At 34.5% G+C, this 22,786-nt stretch overlaps 1 protein-coding gene across 1 annotated transcript; it reads right to left on the bottom strand.

Annotated features, from left to right (window-relative positions):
• Window positions 1-256: 256 nt before the first annotated feature.
• Tim17b (Translocase of the inner mitochondrial membrane 17b) lies at window positions 257-19,287 on the bottom strand. Its single transcript, XM_044392563.2, has 4 exons — window positions 19,269-19,287; window positions 19,026-19,175; window positions 18,713-18,890; window positions 257-478 (listed from the first exon to the last, which is right to left on the bottom strand). The coding sequence occupies exons 2-4, from the start codon at window positions 19,167-19,169 to the stop codon at window positions 279-281; spliced, it is 522 nt and encodes a 173-aa protein (XP_044248498.1). The 5' UTR covers window positions 19,170-19,175; window positions 19,269-19,287; the 3' UTR covers window positions 257-278.
• Window positions 19,288-22,786: the final 3,499 nt, after the last annotated feature.

The raw sequence follows: 22,786 nt of genomic DNA, 5'->3' as shown, positions 1-22,786 counted from the left end.
CTTGAGCGATTACCTCGAGCTGCCCCGTGGACGTTCAAAGTTTTATTCAAAGTCCGCACATTTAAAGTGAAAAGTCGAGTAAAGTCAAAATTTCATCTTATTTTAAATATTAAAGTCATATAAATGTCGCGTACGTCATCATAAAAATGCCCTTGTGCCGTTTAAATTATTCAACTATGTAATTTTCGTTAAAAAAACATCATTGTGACATATGGTCAGATAGAAATTTGATATTATAAAATCAAAATATTTCACATCGTTTTAAAATATTAAGCATTTTATTGATATTGCTTTTGATTAGATGTTGAACCAAATGAAAAATTACTTCCAGGATCTCCAAGAGCCGACGGGTCTTCTGCCGGTGGAATCGGATTTCTAAACTGGTCGGCTGATATTCTAGTAAATAATATTCCAACACCTTCGATTAGAGCCAAGAGCACGCCTCCAATTATTGCGCTACCTGCCATAGCTGGAACGCCTACAAATAAATTGAAAACCGTGTGAAATTAGTGTTTTTCTTAGGAAATAGGTAAAATTACATTAATAAGACATTCTCCGGAAAATCGGCGACCCAAAACTGGATTTTGAGGCCATAAATTTGTATTTCAAGCCAAACACAAAAGCGCTATTTGAGGGTTGTACCATTTTCTATTTTTAAGCAATTGCAGAGGGTAGTATGATTTAAACGTTTCCGACCCCGATCGGCAGACGAGTCGATCTAGCTATGTACGCAACATAGTCTCTCAATTTTAAAGCTATAAAAAATCTTACTTTAAAAATGAGAAATTTTTTTCCATTTTTATAAATTGGTAAATTTGTAAAAAACAAAAAAAAAAAAAAGTCGCCATTTTAAACATTTAAAACATTTGAACATTTCATTTAAACAAGAAAGGTTGTTAACTTCGGCAGGCCGAAGTTTGTATACCCTTGCAGTTCAAATGCATATTTACCTTCTTTGTGAGCTTCAAACCCTTTATCTCGATGTGTCCCGTTTACGTGTGATGTATATTGGGCATTTTTTTAGATTTGGGTTTTAAAATGTCAGAAATCAAAATGTCTACTTCATATCAAAAAACGTATAATGTTCGAATATTCCTATGAGAGCCATAAGATATAGTGGTCCGATCCTGCTCGTTCCGACATGTACTACCTACAGTAGAAATAAGACTTTTGGGAAAGTTTCATCGCGATAGCTTTAGAACTGAGACTAGTTCGCATAGAAACGGACAGACGGACATGACTAGATGGACTCGGCTATTAAAAATATATATACATAATGTGGTCGGAAACGTTTATGTGGTCACTGTGTTGCAAACATCTGACTGAAATTATAATACCCTCCGCAAGGGTATAAAAAATGTATTTAAACATTTTTTATTTACTCGTTCTTTATTATCTAGGGGTCTAGCTCGACCATTAACTACCATCATCCTACTTTTTTAAAATCGGGTCAATACAACAAAAAGAATTGGCATATGGGCATTTCCAGGAAAAATTCAACCAAACCCCAAAAACTAAAAGCTAGCGAAAAAAATTTTTTTTTGTTTAAAAATAGAATTGGGATCTATATTTTGTGAATCAATTACACTTCCTTTTTTTACACAAAGATATGCAGCTTTTAAGCACGAGCAACACATACTGTATATCTCAGCAACATTTTGATGTGTTTTCGTAATATTGCTATGCCTTCTGTGGAAGTCTCAAGATCAAGCAACCAATTCTACAAATTAGTTTAAGGCAAGTGCTACCAGGAAAAATTAGAACTTCTTTAATATTAATGGATTGTGTTTTTATTAAAGTTTGTTTTTAAACATTTTTAATGTCGCGTCCGTAATCAAAAAACATCATTTTTTCTTTTCACTCGCCCAATTCGCGACACATATAAACCAGCTTTTATGCGTAAAGCAAGAATATTTGGAACAAATTAATAAAATTGTTTTGACAATAAAAATTAGCGCATTAATATTTTAATAGAAATTTTAAAGTCCGTCGCGTCCTTAATTTCAATTGTTTATTACTAGAAAACAATTGTTCATAATTTTTTTGTGAAGCTAATTGTTTTATTTAAAGCTATGAAAAACGACGAAGGCCTTGTTTTTCAGAAAATTTATTTAATAATATTTAATATTTGTTTAGTTGTAAATTGTACAACAAATTTTGCTATCAGAGAGAAAACACTTATCGAGTCCTTTAGAATTGTTTTAATATGCTCGGTAATAAAGCTTCTTTACATTTCGTGCCAATAAAGTGGTGGAATTTTCTACTACAATTTAAATGTAAAAGTGTTGCACAGATTCCAAAATACACCATGCATCCATTACCAGACAATTCGAAATTTGTATGGAGCTTACAGCTTTTCCAACTAAAAACATAATTTTATAAAATACCCTATACGTGCAACATATTTCTAAGATTAAATTTTTTTAAAAAGGGATATATTTTTTAACTGTTGTACTTTGGCTAAATTTCTGCACTTACTAACTAAATTTTAATTAAACTCTAACCACTTTGTCATATCATTTTCATAGAACGAGCTATATAAAAACTATGTTTCTATTAAAAAGAGGTGAATAAGGCTAAAATAATTTAACCAAACTTTACAGTACGAACTTTAGTAACAAAATAAAAAGTTGCAATTTTTTGTTAAGTAACATGTTGCGTCCGTAATTGTCGCGTGTGTATTTTTGCACTAGCTTTAGAAAAAAGACCGCTGAATGTTTTGCCACCGAACTTGCTTTGATGTGTTCTGTTACTCATCAGGTATTCTTGAAAAAAAACCCAAAATAATACTCCCTCCAGTTCCGCAGAATTTAAGGTTTTTCTAAAGTTTTCAATATTGCAGTTCTATTTTTATCGAGTCCGTATTTCACTTATTTTATTTCTAAGAACTGGCTAAATAGATAATCTTAATTTTTTCACCATAAGTACGAGAGCGTCTGATATAGCGTCACTGTTATTTCTAAAAGTTAAGTTGCAAAAATGTCGCGTCCGTCACCCTGGAAATGACCATATACTTTTCCAATTTTTTTTATAGATTTGAGCGTGGCGCTCGGCTGTAGCAAAATTTGCGCTGCTCAGGAACCACTAGAATTTGTATGGATACCGATCGGTAGTACCAACATTCTAGATTTTATAGTTTTCGAGATCCCAGCGTCCATACGGACGGACAGACAGAAGGACCCTTTAATAGGGTCTTCCCACAGAGATCCATTCATGCGATAGTTAGGCGATGTTTTTTCGGTAAAACTCTGAATTCTTCTTCTTGACTGTGAAAAATGGTACGATGACTACAAGAACAAATTAAATCGATGGCGGGGAAAAAAAATAATGCTTAAGCTCATTTTTTTTTGGCGTTCGCAAACGGGTTGCTATGAGTGTGTCAAAATGTAAGCTGTTCTGGGTACGAAAACACCAAGTTATGCAGCAAAGTATCAGAATATGTTCTGCACTTCGTAAGTAATAACTAATATTAATTTATAAAGTTCCAAAGTTGCTCTAAATTCTCAAAGCAGCACACATTTTGTTTTGTTTACAAATTTGTATACCCTTGCAGAGGGTATTATGATTTTAGTCAGAAGTTTGCAACGCAGTGAAGTAGACGTTTCCGACCCCATAAATTATATATATTCTTGATCAGCACCACTAGACGAGTCGATCTAGGCATGTCCGTCTGTCCGTTTGTATGCGAACTAGTCCCTCAGTTGTAAAGCTATCGCGATGAAACTTTCCCAAAAGTCTTATCAAGAATGTATACGCGGGTGTCACAGAAAACCATTCCAACCGAATTTCTCCCGAATAGCAAATTTCGGTGTCACAGACGTCATTTTTGACGGTTTCTAAATCCCCCGTATTTTGCCGGACGTTTTGATAAAATTACCCAACTTACAAATGTTTCCCAAAAATATAACTTTATTTAAGACAACTCTAATGAATTTTATGAACTACCTGCATACTACGATTTTTATACCTACTTCGGTTTATATTTAAAAATATGCTTTTTATAAAACCTCTCGAAAAAATTAGCTAAAAAAATCCGTCGGCAAACCGTCTACCTGGCAGTGTTACCAATTAGCTAGCACTTTAAAATACCAAATTTGTCCAAATTTCGGAGTTAGTTATCGAAATGTTTTGTTAACGAATTATTTATTCAAAGGTACTTAGTATTGTAGGTAAAAATGAAACTTATTTCTGGTAAAAATTTTATGGTAAAAGAAGTTGTAGTTATTAAGAAATTAATAAAAACAGGCCGCCTTTGCAAAAAGTTGGCATCACTGTCGTGAAAAAATTTCCTATTTTTGCCAGGTAAAACGCTGGCTGTGAAGAAGAAGAAGACATACATGTAAAAAAGTACAAGATTTTTGATTATTATTAATTTAAACTAATAAGCTTTGCTAATTTTCAGGGGTAAACATAGGTTCCCAGCGCAAGACACCTTTTTCTTCCGATTCATTCGCGATAATATCGACATTGCCAATGGATTTACTCAGGGCGGCCGCATTCTTGTGAAAGGACCTAGCCAATGAGTTAAATCTCCATGGTAGTCCATGTAAAACCGTTTGTAAGGATCTCCTCTGCGTCTAAAGCAAACGGCATTTTGGTTCGCTTTTAAAAATCTTGCCAACTTAGAAATAAAAATAAACCAACGCAGCCGCGGCAAACCGCTGTTCAGGGCTGCAATATGTAGCCTGGCGGATAATTCAAATTTTTCATTTTTTTCTTTTATTATGTACAATATGCGCTTTAAACATATATTCTTTTTGTAATTTTGCAAGAAAAACATAAATTAAGTTTAAAACTTATTGGAAAATAGTCCAAATAAGTCAAATAAAATTCGATAATTATTGAATATTTAATATTTAGTGTATGCGTCTAGCCCTGGTCGTTTTTCGGTAAATTTTCCAAAAAAAAGGAAATCTCTCGGATTCCTGTGACAAAACCGTCGACGGTTTCTGTGACACCCCTGATATACTTTATGTGGTCGGAAACGTCTCCTTCACTGCGTTGCAAACATCTGACTGAAATTATCGGGGGTGTCACAGAAATCCATTCCAACCGAATTTCCCCCGAATAGCAAATCTCGGTGTCACAGACGTCATTTTTGACGGTTTCTAAATCCCCCGTATTTTGCCGGACGTTTTGATAAAATTAGTAAACTTACAAATGTTTCCCAAAAATATAACTTTATTTAAGACAACTGTAATGAATTTTATGAAGTACCTGCATACTATGATTTTTATACCCTTGCAGAGGGTATTATAATTTTGGTCAGAAGTTTGTAACGCAGTGAAGGAGACGTTTCCGACCCCATAAAGTATATATATTCTTGATCAGGATCAATAGGGGAGTCGATATAGCCATGTCCGTCTGTCCGTCTGTCCGTCTGTTTCAATACCGTTTGCGAGCTCAGTTTAAAAGCTAGCGCCTTGAAACTTTCACAGTCGTCCTAAAACATGTGTACGCAGATCAAGTTTGAAAGCCGACCCGATCGGACGTCTATATCCTATAGCTCCCATAGGAACAATCGGATATAGCTTTCACAAAAATGAAGATATTTCGCTCAGTGTAAGAGCTATTGGCATGAATCTTTCCAAATCGTATTTTTTTGTGCGTACCTTGATCAGGGTAAAAGCGCGTGCCGATCGGACGTCTATATCTTATAGCTCCCATAGGAACAATAGGGTGAAATCGGTCAAAATTTGACGTTTTTCAGGATATTTCGCGCAAAATATTAGCTATTCCCATGAAACTTTCCAAATCGTATGTTTTTGTGCGTACCTTCATTAGGGTAAACGCGCGTGCCGATCGGGCGTCTATATCCTATAGCTCCCATAGGAACAATAGGGTGAAAAATTTTAAAATTTTATTTTTTCAATTATAAAATATTTTGTTGTTTATTAATTCATGTTGCTAGTCTAGTCAAGTTTTAATTCGTAAAATCTGCAAGGGTATTAAAACTTCGGCTTGCCGAAGTTAGCTTCCGTCCTCGTTATATCTATTTTGGGTTATATTTAAAAATATGCTTTTTATAAAACCTCTCGAAAAAATTAGCTAAAAAAATCCGTCGGCAAACCGTCTACCTGGCAGTGTTACCAATGAGCTAGAACTTTAAAATACTAAATTTGTCCAAATTTCGGAGTTAGTTATCGAAATGTTTTGTTAACGAATTATTTATTCAAAGGTACTTAGTATTGTAGTTAAAAATAAACTTATTTATGGTAAAATTTCATGGTAAAAGAAGTTGTAGTTATTGAGAATTTAATAAAAACAGTTTGCCTTTGCAAAAAGGTTGCATCACTGTCGTAAAAAAATGTCCTATTTTTGCCAGGTATAACGCTGGCTGTGAAGAAGAAGACATGTAAGTACAAAAGTACAACAATTTTGTTTATTATTACTTTAAACTAATAAGCTTTGCTAATTTTCAGGGGTAAACATAGGTTCCCAGTGCAAGACACCATATTCTTCCGATTCATTCGCGATAATATCGACATTGCCAAAGGATTTACTCAGGGCGGCCGCATTCTTGTGAAAGGACCTGGCCAATGAGTTAAATCTCCATGGTAGTCCATGTAAAACCGTTTGTAAGGATTTCCTCTGCGTCCTAGCTTCTCGCAGTTTATGCCTTCGCAAGTACTCTAGAGCAGACGGCATTTTGGTTCGCTTATAAAAGTTCTTGCCAACTTAGAAATGAAAATAAGGGCTGCAATATGTAGCCTGGCTGGTAATTCATATTTATACCCGTTACTCGTAGAGTAAAAGGGTATATTAGATTCGTGCAAAAGTATGTAACAGCTAGAAGGAAGCGTTTCCGACCCCATAAAGTATATATATTCTTGATCAGGATCACTAGCCGAGTCGATCTAGCCATGTCCGTCTGTCCGTCTGTCTGTCCGTCTGTCTGTCTGTCTGTCTGTCTGTCTGTCTGTATGAACGCTGAGATCTCGGAAACTATAAAAGCTAGAAGATTGACATTTTGCATGCAGATTATAGGAGTTCCTACGCAGCGCAAGTTTGTTTCAAAAGGGTGCCACGCCCCCTCTAACGCCCACAATCGCTTGTATACGATTTTAAAAATTTCAATATTTTGGAAAAGTAAAAGCAGTTTTATTGTGTTTATCAATACCTATCGAAATGTAGAAGAAATTTTTTAAATCGGACCATTCGTTAAAAAGTTACGGCGGATCAAAGTTTTTCTCCATCTCCTTCGCACTCCCTTTAGCTGAGTAACGGGTATCTGATAGTCGGGGCACCCGACTATAGCGTTCTCTCTTGTTTTAATTTTTTTCCTTTATTATGTACAACATGCGCTTTAAACATATATTCTTTTTGTAATTTTGCAAGAAAAACATAAATTAAGTTTAAAACTTATTGGAAAATGGTCCAAATAAGTCAAATAATATTCGATAATTATTGAATATTCGATATTTAGTGTATGCATTCATCCCTGGTCGTTTTTCGTTAAATTTTCCGAAAAAAGGAAATCTCTCGAAGCTACCTTCGGCCAACCGAAGCTTATATACCCTTGCAGATAAAAAAATGCTCACTCTGTGCAGTTCCAGGGATTCCAGATTCATTGTATCCTGTTCACTGTATCCATTGTTTATTTAAATATTCCAGAACAGAATAACCTTTCCAAGTAAAAAGGTTTGGGAGGTCTGGCCTCAATAACTATAGAGATATCTCTTAGCAAGTGAGGGTGTAACGTGTGTACTTATTCTTTTGACCAGTAGTGTATATTCTTGATCAGCATCACAAGACAAGTCGATCTAGCCATGTCCGTCTGTCCGTCTGTCCGTCCGTCTGTCCGTCTGTCTTTTTCTACGCAAACTAGTCTCTCAGTTTTTGAGCTATCGGGACAAAACTTTCGCAAAAGTTTTCTTTCTATTGCAGGTAGTATATATGTCGGAGCCGACCGGATCGGACAACTATATCTTATAGCTCCCATGGGAACAATCGGAAAAAAAAACTTTAAAAAATTCTAGCATCGGTGTTTTTTTAAATATTACCTTCTACTTTTGGGGATGTTATTTTTTAAATATTTCTGAATTTCGAATTAATTATTTAAAAAATCGGACTACTATATCATATAGCTGCCATAGGAACGATCGGAAAATTAATGGAAAAGTAACTGGAAATAAATTCTAGCTTCTTTGGTTTTTATTGTATTATCTTCTACTCTAGGATATGACTCCTTTTAAATATTTCCGAATTTCAATTTTAATTTAATCAAAATCGGACGACTATATCATATAGCTGCCATATGAACGATCGGAAAATTAATGGAAAAGTAATAGGAAATAAATTCTAGCTTCTTTGGTTTTTATTGTATTATCTTCTACTCTAGAATATGACTCTTTTTAAATATTTCCGAATTTCAATTTTAATTTGATCAAAATCGGACGACTATATCATATAGCTGCCATAGGAACGATCGGAAAATTAATGAGAAATATTAGAAAATTGAACATTTTTGCGATTTGTTAATTAATAGGAATGATCTGCAAGGGTATATAAGCTTCGGCTGGCCGAAGCTAGCTTCCTTTCTTGTTTTTTAGTTTAGTTTAAAAAATGGTCCCTTAATATTTTTTTAAATAATATTTTTTAAATAAATAACAGTAACAGCTTTAAGAAATTGCGTTATTACTGAACAAATACAAATTATTTAGTCGGATATATACCGCTTTTAAAAGGGTATAGGAGCATTGGCACGCGCCAACAGCGAAGATGAAGCAAACGAAATCAGTTAAAGGGGTAAGAAGAAGGCTTGGTGCATCGCATTATTTTCAAAGGTTTTCTAAGAGAAGGAGGTTTTGCGTGATTAGTTACATTTTTTGTGGCAAGTGATATTGTACATAAATTAAAGTCAGGTAAGTGCTACTTTATATGTAAAATAATGTGATAGACTCAAATTTAACTTGCACCAATTTTGCAAGTGATTTGTGTTTTGCAAAAAAAACCTAGAAAGTTCTGTGTGAATTAGCCGAAAGTGGCAAGCTGAAATGCTTTGTAAGAATTAGAAACAAAACAAAAACTACAAAAATCACTATGGACGGCAGTCCATGTAGTGACGAAGCGCACCAGGAGAGTGTGCGAAGGCGACTACTATATATACACGAAGAAATGAAAATCTGCTGTGATGGTCCGATCATAATGAATGATACACCTATCGAAAGGTATTGCGAAAACTAACAGGATTGCATACCAAGACTCTAAGAAAATCAATTGGCTTGTGAGAGAGAGCGGTGAAAGTTAAAAAGTGAAAATTTCGAAATTTGGAGCTGTTGGGGCCGGTGGGGGTAAATGCCCCCTCGAAATGTTTTAGTTGTATAGTTGTTTTAGTTGTATTGTACCCGTCGAATGAGGGGTCATTTGTCAAAATTCGACGCTCCGTTCAAAAGTTATAGCCAAAATAAGATTTTCTTCGTCTTCCCAAAATGAAAATTTAATTCTGTTTGTCAGTTTGTCCAAAACATGTTTTTTAAGTTTTGAAAATTTGATATGACGTTCATCACATCGATATGAAAAACTTGTGTTCTACCACTTTTGGAAAAACTCGCTAGGTTAGCGGGAAAACAGCTATAAATAGCTAAAATTCGGAAAGCCGTAACTTCTATACTACTAAAGCTACAGACTTGTGCTGCATCTCATTTGAAAGGTATTTTTAAATGCTATAAACGCCATCTATATGCAATTTGTGTAAATCTAATAGTTAAACAAGAGAGAACGCTATAGTCGGGTGCCCCGACTATCAGATACCCGTTACTCAGCTAAAAGGAGTGCGAAGGAGATGGAGAAAAACTTTGATCCGCCGTAACTTTTTAACGAATGGTCCGATTTAAAAAATTTCTTCTACATTTCGATAGGTATTGATAAACACAATAAAACTGCATTTTTACTTTTCCAAAATATTGAAATTTTTAAAATCGTATATAAGCGATTGTGGGCGTTAGAGGGGGCGTGGCACCCTTTTGAAACAAACTTGCGCTGCGTAGGAACTCCTAGAATCTGCATGCAAAATGTCAATCTTCTAGCTTTTATAGTTTCCGAGATCTCAGCGTTCATACAGACAGACAGACGGACAGACAGACGGACAGACGGACAGACGGACAGACGGACATGGCTAGATCGACTCGGCTAGTGATCCTGATCAAGAATATATATAGTTTATAGGGTCGGAAACGCTTCCTTCTACCTGTTACATACTTTTGCACGAATCTAATATACCCTTTTACTCTACGAGTAACGGGTATAAAAAATATGAACAAAAGACAATTTTTTAAAACTTTTTTTTAGCTTTGTTTTGTTTATCTCAAAAACGGCTCTAACGATTTTCTTTAAAACCTTAAACTGTATAGCCCTTGAGATTCCTTAAATTTTGGTATATAACACATTACTGTCACGTTTAAAAGTTATTCAGAAACGAAAATAGCCACTTTTGCCAGCTCGAACAATTAACGCTCCCTGAGTATTGAATTTTGTGGGAGGGTATCCGAACTGTATTTTAGGGTCATGGAATCAGTAAATTTGCACTTAAGAGTTCCATATAGGAATCTTTTGTTCTACGACTTTTGGAAAAAGCCGCTACTTTAGCGGGAAAAAGCTAAAAATAGCTAAATTTCGTTAGTTTGTAAGTTCTACACTACTAAAGGTACCGACATGTGCTATACCTCGTTTAAAAGGTATTTTGAAATACTTAAACGCCTTTTTAACTTAATTTGTTTAAATACAATGGCTTACAAATTATGATTGACCAATTTAAATTTAGATGTATATATTAGCTCCTATGAGAGCAAATGTAAACAAACAAAAACTTCTGATATCAAATAAAAACACCTCTTAACGAGGTAAAAAACTAGTGACGATCGCACCTCCAACATACAAAAGTTCTGATATCAACATTTGTGACGAAAAATTATTACACTCGTCATTAAATAGACTTTCTAATATTTTCTCATTCGGCACGCTGCAATAGAAAATGCCTGTGAAGGGAAAAAGGCTGGAATAGTTTGCTAGGGCGGGCCGAATGAGAAAATATTAGAAAGTCTATTTAATGACGAGTGTAATAATTTTTCGTCACAAATGTTGATATCAGAACTTTTGTATGTTGAAGGTGCGATCGTCACTAGTTTTTTACCTCGTTAAGAGGTGTTTTTATTTGATATATATACAGTTGCGGTCAAAATACTAGTAGTGCCGGTCGGTCACGGAGGTTTTTATCAAAACTTTCTCTATTTCTTCACATATCCAACTCATTCTTTCGCAAAAGTAACAATAATTATCTGTTCTTTAAAAACGTGCAGTTGTGTTAGGATATCGCCTTTCTTTTGTATTCCTTTTCACCTTAATTTGCAAGGATGCACTTATTGGACCCAGTCAAAATAATAGTAGTGCCAGAGATAATTTCAGGAATAATTACATTTTCTCCATTTTAAATTAGCTTTGTGTTGTTTAACAATACTTTTGGGTGTTATTTATTAGTCCCTGTCTAAATGAGGCGTAGCAAACATTGTTCTGCCGAGAGGCGAGATCTGACTAAGAAATTGATTTATGTTTAAAAATAAATATTTCGAAGTGCACAATATTATTGGCTGCTCTTCTACAATGGTTAGAAATGCTATCAAAAATTATCCAGCAAATAAAACGCGTGGTCGACCGAAGTTATTGGACAAAAGATCAGTGGATCGCTTAGCAAGAAAAAAAAAAAAAAGTTACTCACAAAAAACATGTCCCTAAAAGTTTAAAGTTTGCAAGGCAACACCTGAATTGGCCTTTGGAGAAGTAAAGGGATATTTAGTGGTCGGATGAGTCCAAAATAGTTTTCTTTGGAGGCCGTGGCTCTCTGTAGTTAGTTAGACGACCAACCTTTGCTCTCCTACTCCAAAATTACCTCAAAAACATGAAAGCACGGTGGTTCATCAATTATGATTTGGATGAGTTTTTCGTACTGTGAAAATGGGCCAATATATTGGCTCGAATTCTTTGTGGAACGTTATCTATAGGTCAGCTATTTGAACGACGTGATGCTCCCATATGCCGCTAAGGACTTGCCTCTGGTTTGGACGTTCCAACAGGACAATAATCGAAAAAACATTAGCAAACAAGCTAAAGAGTGGTTCGCAGCCAATCAAGGCAATGTCATGGAGTGGCCCGCACAATCACCTGATTTCAATCCAATTAAGAATTTATGTTGTGACGTGAAAAGAGCTGTCTTATAAATAAAACCAAGCAACTTTGGAAAGCTGTACAAAGATTTTAAAGCTATATTCCACTAAAGACGTGCCATAATTAAGTTAATTCCTTGGATAAGCGCTGTGCGTCTGTTATTGCAAGCAAAGGATATGCAACAAAATTTTAAAATAGACCTTAAATATATTTCTATTATATACATTTAATCATTTCAACTTGAAAATTTTTGTTTGGTTGTAAAAATTTTTGAAACTTTTCACTACTATTATTTTGACCGAACAAAATGTTGTAAGATTAGGGGAGAGGTCTGTAGGTTTAGACGGTCTGTAAGTTGAGACACTCAATTTTCTCAAAACTTATCCACTAAAAAAATTGTTTTTATTTTTTTTTTGTAGTCCTTTTTAGTGACAAAACTTTTGGGGAAAACATTATAGGCCAGGCTCTAGCCAGATTAAAGCTGTAAGAGTCGTGTACCATTTTTCACCAAAAAAGTTTTTGTCTACTTTTTTCAAAATTCCATTTAAAATTAATAACGTCCTTAAATTAACTTGGTAAGAGATTTAAAACATTAGTATATTAACTGTTAACTAATTAAAAAAAGAATCAGCTTAACGTGACAGTCAGAACAAAAGTTATTAATTTTTTCCCGAAACATCCCATTTTGTGTAAGTTGAGACACTTTGAGCGTGTAAGTTGAGACACCCGTTTTTCATACAAAAAGGCCTTAGGCCAACAGAGGTGGCTTTCTGCCTAGTACATTTCTTTGATATTAGGGAAAAAGTGAATGTTCAAAGAGCCTTTTGATTTTAATTGTTTTTTGGTCTAAGTTCTTAAAAAATGGATGGGAAATAATTTAGGACGAACTAAAATTGATTTAATTAACATAAATAAATAGTTCCTTATAGTTTGGAGTACTTTTCGTGTAAGTATTATTGACTTTTAAAAGTGTCTCATCTTAGAGACCTCTTTTTCAAAATGTCGTTTTTTTGGGACTTTTCAAAAAAAATAATTTTTCAGATTTCCCTAAGGAAAAAAAATATTTTTTTTTGTTTTTTATTAAGCTAATAAACTAACCTTTCGATCAGTACCAAATGCGAAAAGTTTCATAAGTGAATGTCGAAATGGCAGATTAAAAACAAAAGGTGTACCAACCTACAGACCTCTCCCCTACACATTTTAGTTTTTTTTTTGAAAAATCCAAAAGTGTTGTTAATTATTATTACCTACTAATAGTTGAGTTTTAAGGAAAAATAAAAAAAAAATTGTAAACACGTTTCTAAATGTATTTTTTGGGTTTTCTAGAAATCCTGTATGGGCACTACTATTATTTTGAACGCAGCTGTATATATATTTACAGATCAAGAAAGTGACCAAAATAATAATTTATCGAAATGCCTGAAGCTGATTATTTCAGATACGTCTAGTTATCGACTACAATCTGGACGAAAGCAGCGGGAAAGTCTTTAAAAGCACGCAAAGGGCTATATGCGGTGCTTAATGGTCAGTAAGCAATTATTTGAAAATTAAATACAAATGGTAGTCCTTTTTTTTTTAATTTTTTTAGGAGCGTTGACCTACCATTCCGAAGACCCTGACAAGTACCTTGGAAAGGCCTTGCTTAATATTAAAAATAAATTATTAAAAAAAAAACTAGAAGTAATAATAATAATTTCAATAACTTAAATAACACAGTTAAAAAATATATATATAAGAATTATAAATAAATGAAATAAATTTATTTAAATAACTACCATTAAATAAATTAATTAATGAAATTTTGCGTGACACTGGTGATATCACCGGTGACTTCGAAGAAGTGGTCATTTGAGCTGTCACTATGGTACGGGGTAGGACATCTCGAACAAATGTCTCTGTGGAATACACAAAACTGATTTCTGGAACTGAAGGGCACCTAGTCGCAAAGTGGTATTTGTAGCTATAAAAAAATACGGACGAGAAAACCATAACCGATTTGCGGCCTCATAAAGTGAATCCCTTCTTTTGCTGAATTCTACTTTTCAGGACGGACGAGAAAACGGGTCTAAAAGAGTGTAGTATGCCAACCACAAGGTCCCTCTAGCTTTTAGTATTTAATAGTAAATAAGTTACGTTACGATGTGTAAGTATCAGGGAAGAAAACCAACCAAACCGATAGCCGATATAAACCGATTCCTAATAGAGAACTGAAAACGATACCGATACCAAAATAAAAATGTAATTTCAAACTGATTACCGTATTGCTGGTACCGGTACGGGTTTGGTACTCATTTACTAAATTCGTTAAAAATCCTGAATCCTTCCACTTTCTGCTAATCGACTTCTTCCCTTCCCTTTTTAGCAGATTTACTGCTCATGTAACATTTTTAGGTCGCACAAAATATATCTAATATATACCAATTTAAAATATATGTATTATGTTTAAGGGGAGGTAGGGTCTAGCAAAAAAAAAATTCAATTTTTTTTTAAATTTTTTTTCTTGTAGATAAACATCTTAAGTCAATCGGAAAAAAACTTTAGAAGTTATGCTAAAACTAGTACCCTAACCTCTAAGACTTTAGGTACGTAAGTGCATCTTTTAGTGCGTTTTTCTCGAAACCACGTTTTGAAAGACCGTGGTAATTGGCATTTGAATATTCCTTTGGGAGCCTTAAGATATAGTGGTCCGATCTGGCTCGCTCCGACATATATACTACCTGCAATGGAAAGAAGTCTTTCGGGAAAGTTTCATCGCGATAGCTTTAAAACTGAGAGACTAGTTCGCATAGAAACGGACAGACGGACATGGCTAGATAGACTCGGCTATTGGTGCTGATCAAGAATATATATACTTTATGTGGTCGGAAACGTCTCCTTCACTACGTTGCAAACATCTGACTGAAATTATAATACCCTCTGCAAGGGTATAAAAATACAACCAAAAGTGAAACAGCAGTCCAGCGTAAGGACCATGCGCACTGACTGGTTCATAGGATTCCATAGAACCCTGCTATTCAAAAGGGGGTCGCCCATAGGGCGAAATAAGGTTTATAAAGAAGAAGATGAAGAAAACCACAGACCCTGTGGATGATAGAACTCGAAGATCTTCTGAAGTCAACCAAAGAACCTATGTCTTAGCACTGGTGTAGCAAAATAAAAATATTTTAAAAATTAGAATTTGTCGTCGATTTTTTCAGTGGCAGGCTGGTTAAGGTTCTGCCATAGCATAGCCCATGGGAATATAATTTCTTTCGATCATTTTACAATATACCTTTCGTATACCAAAATATGGATGCAGCGATGTAATATTATTATTAATACTTTAATATCGATAGTTCAACTAAAACTAAGAATTAGAGAGAGCACAATATTTTTAATTTGCATATTAGTTTTTATACCCTTGCAGAGGGCATAATGATTTCAGTCAGAAGTTTGCAACGCAGTGAAGGAGACGTTTCCGTCCCCATAAAGTATATATATTCTTGATCAGCATCACAAGACGAGTCGATCTAGCCATGTCCGTCTGTCCGTCCGTCTGTCCGTCTGTCTTTTTCTACGCAAACTAGTCTCTCAGTTTTTGAGATATCGGGACGAAACTTTCGCAAAAGTCTTCTTTCTATAGCAGGTAGTATATATGTCGGAACCGACCGGATCGGAGAACTATATCTTATAGCTCTCATAGGAAGGATCGGAAAAAAAACTTTAAAAAATTCTAGATTCGTTGTTTTTTGAAATAAAAACTTCTACTTTTGGGGATGTTATTTTTTAAATATTTCTAAATTTCGAATTAATTATTTAAAAAATCGGAATACTATATCATATAGCTGCCATAGGAACGATCGGAAAATTAATGGAAAAGTAATAGGAAATAAATTCTAGCTTCTTTGGTTTTTATTGTATTATCTTCTACTCTAGGATATGACTCTTTTTAAATATTTCCGAATTTTAATTTAAATTTGATCAAAATCGGAAGACTATATCATATAGCTGCCATATGAACGATCGGAAAATTAATGGAAAAGTAATAGGAAATAAATTCTAGCTTCTTTGGTTTTTATTGTATTATCTTCTACTCTAGGATATGACTCTTTTTAAATATTTCCGAATTTCAATTTTAATTTGATCAAAATCGGACGACTATATCATATAGCTGCCATAGGAACGATCGGAAAATTAATGAGAAATATTAGAAAATTGAACATTTTTGCGATTTGTTAATTAATAGGAATGATCTGCAAGGGTATATAAGCTTCGGCTGGCCGAAGCTAGCTTCCTTTCTTGTTTTTTGTAATTTTTTTTTTAAATATTGCAACATTTTGGATATATGTATATATAAGAGAATAATAACAGAAAATGTAAGTTTGCATACATCGATTTTTTCAGACTATGTTAACGGGCTTGAAAAATTAGAAATTCCATTTAAAAAATTCCTCCTGAAGCATAGAGAGGCCTTTACCAAGAATATGTAGGGGAGTGTGGGGTAATGTGACGAAATAGTCGAATCTCACATACACTTGCCAGAAAAAGTATGCGTACAAATATTTTCCGCAACTTTAGAGCTTAAAAAAACGTCTTAAAAAAATTCGTAAAAATGTCATTTTAATTTTAACATTTAGTACACATATTAAGCTTTAATTTGACGTAACTCATTAATTTCTAGCACATTTACTTTTCCTAATATAAACAAAAATGTACAAATTGGCCGGATTTCGCATCAGAAAAAGTATGCGTACAAATGCATTTAGTATTAGAAAAAACCATATTTTGGGCAAAGTTCGTCGAGTTTAGTACGGAGTTTGATACCCTTTATGTTTTATAACTTCAGTCTTCGTATTTGGCATCGATTGGACCAATGTCCTTGCATCCTTCGCTGTTATTTACTTCCATTCATCGACATTGAGTTTTTTCAGGATATCCTTGGATGACAGGGTGTGAAGGCGAGTCCTGCCCTCCAGGACATCACAAAAATGCTTTACGGGATTGAGATATACTATTTTGATGGCGAATGTAGCTGTTTTACACATAAAAGCTTTGTTTTGTGGGCGAAATGTTTAGGTTCGTTGTCCTCTTGGTACCAAAAGTCCTTTTCGAGTCCCACTTTCAGGGCGCTTTAATTTGTTGTCTTAAAGTGCATAAAACAACCAACCAAATGAGGTATCGTTTATTAAAATCGGTCAACAACTTAACGAGAAATGGCTAGCCATATAACCAAACAAACAACTGCTTTGGCGTAATGCACGAATTTCATACGAATTAAAAAAAAAACTAACCTTCTATCTAAATAAGAAAGTTTTTATACCCATTTCTCGTTAAGTTGTTGACCGATTTTAATAAACGATACCTCATTTGGTTGGTTGTTTTATGCACTTTAAGACAACAAATTAAAGCGCCCTGAAAGTGGGACTCGAAAAGGACTTTTGGTACCAAGAGGACAACGAACCTAAACATTTCGCCCACAAAACAAAGCTTTTATGTGTAAAACAGCTACATTCGCCATCAAAATAGTATATCTCAATTCCGTAAAGCATTTTTGTGATGTCCTGGAGGGCAGGACTCGCCTTCACACCCTTGCATCCAAGGATATCCTGAAAAAACTCAATGTCGATGAATGGAAGTATATAACAGCGAAGGATGCAAGGACATTGGTCCAATCGATGCCAAATATGTAGACTGAAGTTATAAAACATAAAGGGTATCAAACTCCGTACTAAACTCGACGTACTTTGCCCAAAATATGGCTTTTTCTAATATTATATGCATTTGTACGCATACTTTTTCTGATGCGAAATCCGGCCAATTTGTGCATTTTTGTTTATATTAGGAAAAGTAAAGGTGCTAGAAATTAATGGGTTACGTCAAATTAAAGCCTAATATGTGTACTAAATGTTAAAATTAAAAATTTTTTAAGACGTTTTTTTAAGCTCTAAAGTTGCGGAAAATACTTGTACGCATACTTTTTCTGGCAAGTGTATGACGGCACGACAAAAAATCCAAATAAATGTAGTCGTCTTCTCTTGTAGTGTCGACAATGTATTTATACTAATATTAACAGGAAGTCCCGTAATTTGTTTGTGTTTTCAAATTTGATTTGGTACTTGGTGTTTTTTTTTTTGTTTGCGACGTTTGAAAGTGACGCCGTTTTTGCTACAAGGGTACCTTTTAGGATATCGTGACGGTTCGTCGTTTGTACGTTTGTACGGTATGGTGACAAACGTTTTTTATTCTAGAATTAAAATTGTTATCGTTGATTTGGTGTAAGAAAACTATAATATTACAAGATACCATTAAATGCTGCAGTTTTATTGTAGTTTTGTATTGTTTTTAATCGTACGTTTACAGAAAAATATTCAGTAAATGCAAGCAACTTTTTGCTTTTTCACTTTTGAAAAATATGGGTTTTTGAAAAAGTTACATTCAAAAAACGAATCGTTCGTCACCTTACCCTACACTACCCTATATGTTTTTATGTTTTGCATTCGTTCAAGGAATATAATATGCCTTATTACTGTACGAGTACAATTAAATCAGTCAATTAAATACATTTAAGCCGTACCATTTCTTGCAGCTAAAATTCCTCCAGTTGCAGCACCGCTTATTATAGAGTTCCATGGATCTTCTTTTTTTCGGAAGTGGACAAGTGTGCAGTCAATAGTACTGAACATACCACCCCACACAGCAAAATTTCCTGCTATAACGGGTGAACGAGTTTTTATAGCAATTATACTTCCAATCTAGGATAATAAAATATTTAAATGAATTAATTAATTATTTAAGGCGGAAAAAACACATTAGTCTGATGTCTCGAGCTGATTACACAATTTAATTGATTCTTATTTTACATTACATTTATATTGTAATTTTCATACCAATCTTCTGTTTATGCCAGAAGGTGCATTACGAAATCCTTTGATTGCTTGAAATACACCTCCTCCAATGCATCCCATAGCAAAGGCACCTCCACAATCGTCTACTATTCTATATGGACAAGGCTCTCGAGCGTATTCTTCCATATTAAACTAAAGTAATTTAGTAATTTATGAAAAAGAATATATTATTTTAAGGTACTATAAGAACATGTGTTTTTATGTAATATATTAATTTGTCTCTACCTTGATATGATTCAATATGAACGCAAAGAATATTTATTTTTATTATAATGCGCTGATCACACATCCCACACGAATGTAGAGATGCTTTTAAATACGTGACACTCGAATTATATACTCTTCCCACAGAGAGCCATTCAACATCCGTATAACGGATAAAGTTTTGCGGTTCCGAAAATTTCCCAGTTATAGGTCTTCCCACAGAGATCTATCCACTATCCGTTGAACGGATGGTAAGTAAGGTTTTGCCGTTCCGAAAATTTCCCAGTTAAACCGCCATCCAATTTATACGGACTTTGACGGACTCTTTTATGCGGTAGTTAGGCGATGTTTTTTCGGTGTAACTGTGAATTCTTCCTCTCGACTGTGAAATAATTTGAGTCGGAATCGTGTGCTAGAGGTGGTGTGCACTAAGAAAGGCAACAAAATTAATGCTTTTAAATTTACCTCGATGTATGGATGCTTCGAATTCGTTACGAATTCCCTAGTTAAACTGTTTTTTTTAAGTTCCCCAACGCAAGGATTCTTACCACAAGGACCCCAAAGTTCGAAAAATGCTGCAATGGGACAACCCTCCGGAGGTATCAGAAGTAATCGGATTTATGGTTTGTTTTCATGATAAAGTTTTATAAAAGTGACAATCCTTATCTTTCAAGCCCCATACTAAGAATAATTTTAGAATTTTTTTCAGGGAGAAATAAATTAATAAAATAAACTCAACTATCCAAGATTTTTTATATCATAGTCAACTTAATATACCTGAAGGAAAATATTTGTACCTTTTCGTCATTTCCGAGATTTTTAAATTTTTTTTCCAAATTTAAGAAAGCTTTTTTTATATTTCCAACGAGTACAATTCTAACATGCTTAAGCTAAAAAGTTGCACAACTCATCTGCCAATCGCACGATTATTTCGAAATAAAATTCATGGAAAATAAACTTTATTCAATAAATAGTTTTAGACACGCCCAAAAGTCTGCCAACCGATCGGTATGAGTGATTCTTTGTGAAACGTATCGAGATTTTCTTCACGGTCTCAAAACAAAATCTTATTTTTATGACAATATCACACCATTTAAGAAAGGTTTTTAAAAAAGTTTAAAAAATCCATTCGACAGAAGCAAAGATATGGCGATGCTCTTTTTTGTTTAGTTCCTATATAATTTTTAATTACGTGGGGTAAAAAATAAAAAAAAATACGCAAAAATTATTATTTTTGCCAAGCTTTCAAATAAAAATAACACCCATAATGGTTCCAATGCAAAATATAGTCCCAACTTAAAAAAATATTTCATTCTCGGTTTTCTGCAAATCGGCATTTTTAATCTTTATAAAAAAATAATATAATGATCTTTACATAATTCTTGTTGTTCCTGAAAGATTCTTCATGGACCTCCATTACTTTCTGCATAATTTAATAAAACAATAAAAAACAAAGCAGTCTTTCGTTCTGATACATTAAAAGGGACTTTCCACAGAGCTCCATCCACCATCTACCATCCGTTGAACGAATGGTCCATAAGGTTTTGCCGTTCCGAAAATGTCCTAGTTAGTCCGCCATTCAATTTTGACGGACTTTGACGGGCTCTTTTGTGCGATAGTTAGACGATGTTTTCTCAGTGCAACTCTTAATTCTTCCTCTTGACTGTGAAACTTGGAACGATGACTGCAAAAACAAATCAAATCGATGGCGGGAAAAAATTAAAAAGTGCTTCACCTCATTGTTTTTTGTGTTTTTTTTTTAATTATTTGGTTTGGTTTACAAATTTTTCATATTAATATTTGCTAGGCAGATGCGTAGTAAGAGCAGTGTTTGTGGTACGGGCGGTTAGGCTCCCCCCAGTCAGCAATATTTATATGTATACAGGCATGTAGAGACACGAGTTTCAAATTCGTCAATAATCCCAACCGTTTCAAACGGATGGACTCTATAATATTATAAGATCTTCCACCTTCCACCATCCGTTGAACGGATGGTCCATAAGGTTTTGCCGTTCCGAAAATTTCCCAGTTAGTCCGCCATCCAATTTTGACGGACTTTGACGGGCTCTTTTATCCAATAGTTAGGCGATGTTTTTGAAAAATGGAACGATGATTGCGAGAACAAATCAAATCGATGGCGGGAAAAAATGTAATAATACACTAGCAATACCCGAAGCGACGCTGTCCGCTACTATTAGCAAAGTATTTATTGCTGATTTTTTCATAAATTCAAATTAATATCACAGTAAAATCCCGCCTAGCCTTAGCTAAACAGTAAACTCACCTAGAACACACTAATATTCTATCCATATCCTTTTAACCATAACATACTTTACCTTAACACCGCATTGACCCCAATATTACCTCACCCTAACCTCACCGCTCTCCTCTCTTAATCTCACCCTGGGCACACTTTTTTGGCACCTTTATGATGTTTTCGCTATTTCCTCGTCTTAACCCCAATGTAACCCATCCATACTCACCCTTCACGCCGAATTAACATAATTTTAACCACCATCTCCACCTTAACACCAGTTTTTCCTCTCATTACCTATCTAACTTTCAAATGTTTCCTCACAATACTTGCTTTCCTTAACTTTACTTTTTCTTAATAAAATTTGTTTGTCACCTTGCACACTTTATCCAAATTTCAAACGAACCCTACCTTTCTCACCTTGACCCTTCTTTTACAGTACTTTTAACCTAATGTATTTTATACCCCCCTTAGGCACAACTTAACCACGCATTAACCTCACCTTATTCCCACCTTAACTCCACCGTTCTGGTAGCCTAAATCTATCATTTTGGCAGCGATTTTTTTTATCTTAACTTTTTTTTCGACCAGATTTAACCCCCAAAAAACATTAAAAACTTAAAAAGCATATATAACAATAGATATATATATAACATAGATATCTATGGAAGGCTACGGCCAACATGGTAAGGTAAACAAAACGAGGACGGAAGCTAACTTCGGCAAGCCGAAGTTTTAATACCCTTGCAGATTTTACGAATCAAAACTTGACTAGCATAGCAACATGAATTAATAAACAACAAAATGTTTCATAATTGAAAAAAATAAAATTATATCCCTATTGTTCCTATGGGAGCTATAGGATATAGACGTCCGATCGGTCCGAGCGCTTTAACCCTAATCAAGGTATGCATAAAATAATAAGATTTGAAAAGTTTCATGTCAATAGCTTATATTCTACCCGAAATATCCTGAAAAACGTCAAATTTTGACCGTTTTCACCCTATTGTTCCTATGGCAGCTATAAGATATAGACGTCCGATCGGCACGCGCTTTTACCCTGATCAAGGTATGCGTAAAAGAATACGATTCATGTCAAAAGCTCTTACACTGAGCGAAATATCTTAATTTTGTGAAAGCTATATCCGATAGTTCCTATGGGAGCTATAGGATATAGACGTCCGATCGGGTCGGTTTTCAAACTTGATCTGCGTACACATGTTTTAGGACGACTGTGAAAGTTTTAAGTTGCTAGCTTTTGAACTGAGCTCGCAAACGGTATTGA

This window comes from Drosophila takahashii, chromosome 3L (genome assembly GCF_030179915.1).
Source record: "Drosophila takahashii strain IR98-3 E-12201 chromosome 3L, DtakHiC1v2, whole genome shotgun sequence".
In the NCBI taxonomy this organism is placed as follows: domain Eukaryota; kingdom Metazoa; phylum Arthropoda; class Insecta; order Diptera; family Drosophilidae; genus Drosophila; species Drosophila takahashii.
The sequence above is the reverse complement of the archived record's forward strand: the minus strand, read 5'-3'. Positions and strand labels throughout refer to the sequence as shown.

Excerpts from the sequence above, each read along its gene's own strand:
- Tim17b (XM_044392563.2), bottom strand. The coding sequence starts at position 19,169 with ATGGAAGAATACGCTCGAGAGCCTTGTCCATATAGAATAGTAGACGAT. Across the intron at positions 18,891-19,025 it reads CTGGCATAAACAGAAGATTG|ATTGGAAGTATAATTGCTAT; the intron begins GTATGAAAATTA and ends TTATTATCCTAG. Across the intron at positions 479-18,712 it reads AATTTTAGCTGCAAGAAATG|GCGTTCCAGCTATGGCAGGT; the intron begins GTACGGCTTAAA and ends ATTTATTTGTAG.